Genomic DNA, 9,077 nt, shown 5'->3' with positions numbered 1-9,077 from the left:
GCTGTGACTGTTGCTAGGTAGCTTAACTGTCCGTTGCTAGGTAGCTTAGCGTCCAGCTAACTTATGCTACCTAGCAACTTACCTGCCTGTCTACCTGTCTACATATCTAGCTGTCTACTTACCTATCCGTCTACCTGTCTACTTTCTTACCTGTCTACCTGTACTTACCTACCTGTCTACATACCTACCTGTCTATTTACCTGCCTGTCTACTTACTTACCTGTCTACTTACCTACCTTTTAACATTAAAGGGATAGTGTGGGTGTTTTGAAGTGGGGTTGTATGAGGTACTTATCTACAGTCAGTGTATTACCTACAGTAGATGATGGTCAGCACGCCTCCAGTTTTGAGAAGCAGACAGGAGTACCAGCATGGGAGCAAAGCGATGTTCTGCTGTGGACGGGGGCAGCAAAACCTAAAATCAATATCAGTTTAAGTGTACGCTCTATTAAGAATATTTCAACCTGACCGTCAGACAGCCCTTTCTGATGGGGAACTGAAGCCGTTGCATCCATCTATGCTCTTCTAGTCAAAGCCACCAGAGTCCATTGAAAAAACCTGTAATTTTACCTTGCTGAATACGGGAGCTTCTGGTCTACTGCTGCCTCGATCAATTAGTTTGTTTGTGTTTATTTATTTATTTATCTAAAAAGGATCCCCATTAGCTGATACCAATGGCACCAGCTAGTCTTCCTGGGGTCTGAAATCATGTACATTAACTTATCACATACATACTATATACAACATCACATTTGTGTTACACCAATAACACTACAATTTTCAAACATATATAAATTTGAAATTTCAAATTCATACACAAATCTTCCACAATTTGTGTTTAGCCTCAAGGCCCATCATCAGGGAAAAGGAACAAAGAAAACCATACATGACCAACACTGGACTATCGATCAGCTGTTTAAGTAATATATTCGTAGATGGTATTTGAATGTGGATTTGTTAGAGGATTGACGGATGTGAAGAGGGCAGCTATTCCAGTGAGTGATGGTGAATGACCGTCTTTTTTAAGGCATTAGATTTTGGGTGAGGTAACATGATTTGGCCATCACCTGCTGTTCTAGTGAAATGACTGTGAACGTCCCTGCATCTGGTAATTTGACTGTATAAAAACTCGGGTTTAGTAGAATAAATGCTGTTACTAAAGAACGTCGCTGTGCTTAAGGCAAGTCTTTGGTAACCATGACAGTTTATGATGCATGCTGTCTGTGTTCGTTCTCATGGGGCAGTGTAACACAAGTGTTGCAGCTCTGTTTTGGGCAATTTGTAGTTACCGCAGTATGCTTTTCAGTGCAGAAGACCATAAAGGTGAGCAATAGTCCAGGTGGCTTAAACTTAAAAATGTAACTACTTGTCCCAGAACGTGTGCTGGAACATACGGAAGGCATTTTTTTGCCATGGAGATACCATTTCCCTGACAATTGTTCCTATGTGCTCGACCCATGACAGTTGATTGTCTATAGTTAGTCCCAGTAATGTGACCTTATCCACCTGCTGTATAGGTTCACTGTCCAAGTAGAGATTCATTGTGGGCATAGATGACAGCTTATGACTAGATACAAAAATAATGGATTTGGTTTTTGAGATATTTAGTTCCAACTTATTTTGTTTTATCCAATCATAGACCAAGTTTAGGTCTAAAGATAGAACTTGGTCTAGTTCGCCGCTTGTATTTGCTGCGTAATACAGTGTGGAATCATCGCCGTACATTTGTATACTAGCTTTAGGCAAGTCATTTGTGAAGACGGAGTACAGGAGAGGTCCAAGACAGCTGCCCTGCGGCAGGCCACAGTTAAGCCCTTTACTGTTAGACATGCTGCCATTGTAATACACCCTTTGTGTTCTGCATAAAAGATAATTCTTCATAAATGTGATGGCACTTGATCTAAATCCATAACATTGTAGTTTATTAATTAAAAGGTCATGATCTATGACATGAAATGCCGCGCTGAAATCCAGTAACACTGCACCTGTTATCCTAGAATTATCTATCTCTTTTAGCCAGTCGTCTGTCATTTGCGTTAGTGCGGAACAAGTGGAGTAGTGATGTCTGTAAGCATGTTGAAATCTAGTGTACAGGCCATTACAGTCAAAGTAATCTTGTATTTGTGAATGGACTATTCTCTCCATCAGTTTGCTTAGTACAGGGAGAATACTGATGGGTCTGCTGTTCTGCCCAGTAAATGTTAATCTGCCATCTTTAGGTAAGGGAATTATTTTGCCTTCTTTCCAAATAACCTTCCATTAGACATTTATTTAATATGTGACATATGGGACCAGAAATGTAATCGGCTGAGAGACAAAGTACCTTACTGTCCAGCACATCAGTGCCTACGGAGCCATAATCAGGAAGGGCTTTTAACAACTTCCTTACTTCACTCTCATCCACACTGTTAAACTGAAATGAACAACTTTTGTTAATCATTATATTGTTACTTATAAGTTTGAGAGTATTGGAATCCATGCTGCTCATATTCTGCCTTAGTGCATCGACCTTATTCACAAAGTAATCATTAAAATAATTGGCTATGTCAAATGGTTTAGTCAAAAACCTGCCATCCCAAGTTTTATTTCTCCCCATTATTTCATTTAAGGTTCTCCAGAGTTCTTTACCATCTAGTTTCACTGCATTTATTTTATTTTTATAATATTCCTTTTTCATTCTTTTATTCTGTTTTGTCACTCGGTTTCTCAATTGACAATATTTTAGTCTGTCTTCCACAGATCCTGACTTTGCTAATGTGGATTTGGCTTTGTCTCTCTGTTTCATAAGGTCTTTTAAAGACTCATTCAACCATGGAGCTGGTCTGGATTTGGCGGCATACTTCTTCACGGGAGCACGGTTGTCGACAATCCTCATAAAGATGTTCATAAAAATATGTAAAGAAGCCTCAGGCTTGTGTAGCATACACATCGGCCCAGTTTACATTCCTGACATCCTCCAAAAAACGTTCTGAGATGAATTTCTTATACATTCTGTTATTAGTAATTTTGACACCACATTTAGGAATTATTGTGTGACTTTGGTGAATCCGAACTCACCAAAGTCACACAATAACAAACAAACTAACCGATCGAGGCAGCGGTAGATCAGCAACTCCCGTGTTCTGTGAGGGTAAAATTACTGTTTTTGTCAAAGGAGTCTGGTTGCTTTGGTGAGAGCATAGATAATGGCTTCAGTTCCAATATGCAAACATAGACTGTATAACTCTCACCACATCACCAGGGTAAACTGGCAAAAATATTCTATATGTAGCGCATACTTAAATTGATATTGATTTTTTTTGGTGAACCTAAAATACATTTTGCTGCTGCCCCCGTCCACAGCAGTACATTACTTTGGTTCTGTGCTCCTGTCTGCGACTCCAAACTGGGGGCGTGCCGGCCGTCATCTACTGTTGGTAATACACTGACTGTGGATAAGTATCTCATACAAGCCCACTTCAAAACACCCAAACTATCCCTTTAAACACTGGCTTTGTACTGCTGTCCACCACAGTATCTTTTCTGATATCACCAGAGTCAGACACGTTCAAATGCGAGACATTAATTGTTGTGATAAAAGAGAGAATAGTGTCCTGAAATGTGTTTGTTTTTTTTCTGTTGGAGATGGATGCCGGCTCCGTTTGTTCCAGTGGCGGGTCAGGCAGAGTGCAGAGGTGGAGAACCTGGTAAGATATTCCTTTTGTCTTTGACTTTATTTACAACTTGTATTTGTAGCTGAAGGACTTATGAAGCACATTATTTAGTAGGGGTGGGGGCATAATGAATACAGTATAGTATTGCGGTATTTTGCGTGGCAATATTGAATCGATACACAGACACCAAGTATCAAACTTTTATTATATAAACTATTAACCTCTTAACAATCTGATGGCTATTGTGTCTTTCAGAGGTTGTAGCTGCTCAGTTTTAAAGCTAGAGTGATACCGGTATCATGAAACTAGAAAACCTAAGGAATCCATTGGTGTCCATGTCATGTGAGATTTTGGGAAGAATTGTAAATAACGCTCCATATTAAAATTTTGGCGAGGAAAAACGGGCATGGCCATTTTCAAAGGGGTCCCTTGACCTAGATACAGTGCCTTCAGAAAGTATTCAGACCCCTTCACTTTTTTTATGTTGCAGCCTTACGCTAAAATCGATAAAATTACTTTTACTTTTTTTCCTTATCAATACGCAATACACCCTAATGACAAAGTGGAAACAGAATTTTAGAAATTTTTGCAAATTTATTAAAAAAGAAAAACTGAAATATCACTGTCAGGTTGGATGGGAACTGTTGGCGGAGACTCATCTTCAGGTCTCTCCAGAGATGTTTGATTGGGTTCAAGTCGGGGCTCTGGCTGGGCCACTCAAGGACATTCTCAGAGTTGTCCCTAAGCCACTCCTGCGTTGTCTCGGCTGTGCGCTTAGGGTCATTGTCCTGTTGGAAGGCGAACCTTCGGCCCAGTCTGAGGTCCCGAGCGCTCTGGACCAGGTTTTCATTAAGAATATCTATGTACTTTGCGCCGTACAGCTTTCCCTCACCAGTCCCTGCTGCTGAAAAACACCCCCAAAGCATGATGCTGCCACCACCGTGCTTCACCTACGATGGTGTTGGGCAGGTGATGAGCGGTGCCTGGTTTTCTCCAGACATAACGCTTAGAATTGAGGCCAAACAGTTCAATCTTGGTTTCATCAGACCAGAGAATCTTGTTTCTCACAGTCCGAGTGTCCTTTAGGTGCTTTTTTGCAAACTCCAAGTGGGCTTTAATGTCCGTCTGGCCACTCTGCCATAAAGCCCAGATCGGTGAAGTTGGGTGATGGTTGTCCTACTGGAAGTTTCTCCCATCTCCACACAGAATCTCTGGAGCTCAGCCAGAGTTTTTTGAAGCCTTCCGCAGATGTTTGCCTCGACACAATCATGTCTCTGAGCTCTGTAGGCGGTTCCTTTGACCTCATGGTTTGATTTTTTGCTCTGATATGCGTTGTCAGCTGTGAGACCTTATGTAGACAGGTGTGTGCCTTTCCAAATCATGTCCAATCAATTGAATTTACTACAGGTGGACTCCAGTCAAGGTGGAGAAACATCTCAAAGATGATTGAGGGAAATGGGAGGCACTTGAGCTAAATTTCAAGTGTGATAGCAAAGAGTCTGAATACTTATGTCAATGTGATATTTCAGTTTTTCCTTTTTAATACATTTCTAAAATTCTGTTTCCACTTTGTCATTATGGTGTATTGAGTGTAGATTGATGAGGGACAAAAATAATTTTATGGATTTTAGCATAAAGCTGCAACATATGAAAATGTGAAAAAAGTGAAGGGGTCTGAATACTTTCTGAAGGCACTGTATGTTAAGCAAAACTCTGAGATAAATAAAACAGATGTCAAACTGTCGACATCTCACGGCTTTGGTTTGACCTCCCGGTCACATTAGTAACCTGTCTCCTTCCTGTCTTCAGATGACGTCAGTGGAGAGCGTGGTGGAGTACTGGAGAGCGAAGCACCCTGGGAAACCCAGAAGCGTCCTCCTCCCGATTGGCCCAGCAAAGGCCCGGTGACCTTCGACCCTGTCAGCTTGTCCTACGGTGGCGACGGACCGCCAGTGCTGCAGAACCTGAAAGCAATGTTCCGACTCAAAGAGAAGGTTAGTCTTCAGAGGACTGAATTCATCACGTTCAACCTAAACTAATATATTAAACCAGATTCTTCTCTCCCGTGCTTCAGGTTGGTATTGTGGGGTGAACCGGTGCTGGGAAAAGCTCTCTGGTCTCAGCTCTGTTCCGCCTGGCTGAACCTCAGGGGAAGATCTACATCGACGGGGTTCTGACCTCCACGACCAGCGCCAGAAGATGTCCATCATTCCTCAGGTAAACATCAACTCACCTCCTCTTATTGGCTGTTAAAACGCACACACGCAGAGGAAACAATCTGGGGATGTCCCGATCAAGTTGTTTTGGTTCCGATTGTTATATTTACCTAAAGGTTGATTCAATATGAATCGATCGATCAATCGATCAATCGATCAATCAATCAATCAATTATTAATATTGATGGGTATCTTTAGATTTTAATGGTACTACCTACTCTTGCCAATACTGCTTATTGATCCGGTACTTTAACGGTACTCTGAACAGTTTTTGTTGTTTTTAGAGAAAAAATGAAACAAATTAATAACAGGATTAACATTGCTTTATTTTGTCATAAATAATGTATATGCATGAACATTGGAGTAGCAACTGCAGCAGTATTGTTTAGAACAAATCACGGATAATGTGATAATTAAAATGTAAAATAAAAATAAATGAAACAAATATTTCTAGTATAAGAAGCGGTCATGTTTTGAACAAATCACTATTATAAACTATAATGTGAGGGTGAATCGGGCAACTAGGGATGAAGGAAAACGTCTGTTGAAAACGGTGCATTTCTCCACCTGTATCTGATACGCTTTGGCTCGATGTTTTTGACAGATATCTTGTTTTTCCGCCCTTATGAGCAAAAAACGTGTCGCTCTTTTGGCAACAATCATTGTCTGCATCGACTAAACTGACTAAGAGCTGGGTCTCTGTGACGAGAGATCTCTCCTCTGGATTGGAAAATGCATCATTGACGATTGTTTTAATTTTATAACAAATTACAAACAGAGTTTGCGAGTTCAAAGGTGCACGATAACGTTAATGTGGCCGAAATAAATAGGAAATACAGTTTTGTAATTGATTTGCACAGCGGTGTTACAAAAACACAGTAGCGTTCAGTAAGGACCAGATGGGATTTGGCTCTCACGGCACGTCTGTTTCTCCTCTCTGCCACACTGCTTTACTGTGGCCTATTTCAGAATAAGGGCTATTAACCTGAGCTCAAAACAATTTACCAATTACAAAGGTTAAAATAGCTGGAGACTCAACTACATTAAAGTCCCCCCCCCTCTCCCGTTTTTCCAGGACCCAGTGCCGTTTACAGACTCCACGGCGCGTCTGTCCACAGCAGTCCTCAAGAAGAACCGCATCCCGGTCATCGACGAGGCCACGGCCAACGCGGACCCCAGGTACCGCTGACACAACTCGCCTCACTGGCAGGGGAAAAATTATGCATACTGCACCAGAACTGCACACAATGTGACCTTTTATTTTTTTCACCATCAAAAGTGCTCATCATCTCAACACCATCATATACAGCGACAGGATGCCGGTGAGTCCTCTTACTCATAGACTCTAGAAAAGAGTACTTGTTTATCACCATATAAGTCATCGCATAGTATGTTATGAAAAAGACAGCGACGTACATTCATTTTATGTTGAAAAAAATGTCATAGTATGCTCTAAAAATACATCACATATGTTGAAAAAAGTGGCTTAGATGAAATTCAACTTTATTGTCATTGCACATAGTACAACTGAAGAAGCTATGTTGCTTGCGGTGGCGTTGGCTCATAAAACATTTGATGCGGTGCACATTTAAACACAGAGAAACCAAGAGCTAAGTATGCGGTTTGCATGAGGCGGCATGAAAGAGTAGCAGAACAAGCTGTGAACTAGAGGACAGGAAGGTAAGTCACACCTGCTGCGATTAGTGATTGGTAGTGGCTCGTTGTCAAGTTGAGCAGTGTGTTTGGTTTCTGAGCGCTGCGATTGGCCGGTTTGCAATCTGGAAGAAGCGCGGTCAGCTGTTGTGCAATCAGTCTCGGGGCAAGTTCAGGCGCATAAGCCGGGAGTTTGTGGAGCGACAGCGGAAAGCAACAGTCGGGTTGCGCATAGCCGTGCTTGTTTGCTCAGACGCTCATTTTGCAAAGACTGAATTTTGCAAAGACCGAATCTGGCAAAGGTCTGTCTTTGCAAACTTCGGTCTTCGCAAAATGAGCGTCTGAGGAAAAGGGCGAGGGCACGGGGCTATGCCCCAAGTTCTACAGGATTGTCTTGTTTTCCTGCATTCTCAACATTTTATTGCCTGACATGTGCTACAAACATTTGCCTGTCTTTCGCAGAGTCCTTCAATCCTGAACCAAACCTCATGGCTGCCCTTTGTCTGAATCCTTTCTTCTCACCCTCGGACCAAAAGAACCTGCAAGAGGCCGCGCAAACAACTTCAAAAGACCCAAGTGACTATCTTTTTTGAAATTCCTGCTTGGCGCAATGTAGTTCTCATGTGCAATGACTAAACCCTTTGTCTGTCTCTTCTCTTAACCTCTGCGCAGAAGACGCCGTGCCCAATTTTCTACAAGTTTGTCTGCTTTTATTCTCCTTTGTCCGTATTGTTCTCTTGCTGCATGCCTAACTTGCGCTATACCCATTTCTCTGTCCGTCCTAGACCGGACCGCATGGCTGCCCTTTGTCTGAATCTTCTCTTCTCAACCTCGCAACAAAATAACCTGCAAGACGCCAGCAGAAGTACCGACGGATGGACGCAAAGAACTTCTTCTAAGGTGAAAGACTTACTTTTAAACATTCCTACTGCTAACAACTGAAACCTAGTCTGCTCTCTCACTTTGCACGCAGGAACAAACCGAGTTGGCGCCAACCTGTGAACTCTGGAGAAACAAAGGATTGAACCAAAACTCTCCGACATCTAGAGATGTAACTGGCAGTTAACCGAGAAAATACTTTTCTTCCGTGGACTGGGTAAAGTACCTGGTCCTACCTTAGCGCGGCATTAGCAGATGGCTAAGCGAGAGACTGTTTAACCTCTGTACATTTACTGATTACATTAAATACTGTTTATTGCCTTTTGTGTGTGACTATTTGTAGTTAGGAGATTTGGGTAGACATGTTTAGTTACGCTTCACACAGAGAAAAGTTCTTGCGTGCTAACTTAACTCTTATCTAACCCGACACACAAAGATGGCAACTTAATTTCATAGATTACAACCGATAAGGCTTAGCAATATGCAAGTAGCAAAATGGCTGAATCAGAGATGGCTGCCAGGACCTCACTGCATGGTCTCTTTGGTGTTTCTGAGCACATGTGCAGACAATGTTAAACTGAGACATTCAGTTTATATATTCTGTACATAAATAGGAAATACAAAACCCATTTAAAACAATTAAGCAAACGGTGTTTTACTGAATTTTATTTATTAA

General features: G+C 41.7%; 1 protein-coding gene across 2 annotated transcripts; it reads left to right on the top strand.

The window, feature by feature from the left end:
* Positions 1-3,130: 3,130 nt before the first annotated feature.
* LOC141763030 (ATP-binding cassette sub-family C member 4-like) lies at positions 3,131-8,722 on the top strand. 2 transcript variants are annotated; one of them, XM_074627268.1, is made up of 7 exons: positions 3,131-3,686; positions 5,463-5,647; positions 5,728-5,870; positions 6,945-7,048; positions 7,149-7,191; positions 7,985-8,422; positions 8,496-8,722. In XM_074627268.1, the coding sequence occupies exons 1-3, from the start codon at positions 3,599-3,601 to the stop codon at positions 5,743-5,745; spliced, it is 291 nt and encodes a 96-aa protein (XP_074483369.1). In that variant the 5' UTR covers positions 3,131-3,598; the 3' UTR covers positions 5,746-5,870; positions 6,945-7,048; positions 7,149-7,191; positions 7,985-8,422; positions 8,496-8,722. The 2 variants fall into 2 exon arrangements, with proteins under 2 accessions (XP_074483369.1, XP_074483367.1); XM_074627266.1 differs by having other exon boundaries at positions 7,985-8,722.
* Positions 8,723-9,077: the final 355 nt, after the last annotated feature.

The sequence above is a fragment of the Sebastes fasciatus genome, chromosome 24, assembly GCF_043250625.1.
Source record: "Sebastes fasciatus isolate fSebFas1 chromosome 24, fSebFas1.pri, whole genome shotgun sequence".
NCBI lineage: Eukaryota > Metazoa > Chordata > Actinopteri > Perciformes > Sebastidae > Sebastes > Sebastes fasciatus.
Note: the sequence above shows the minus strand (reverse complement) of the source record. Positions and strands in the feature narration are given on the sequence as shown.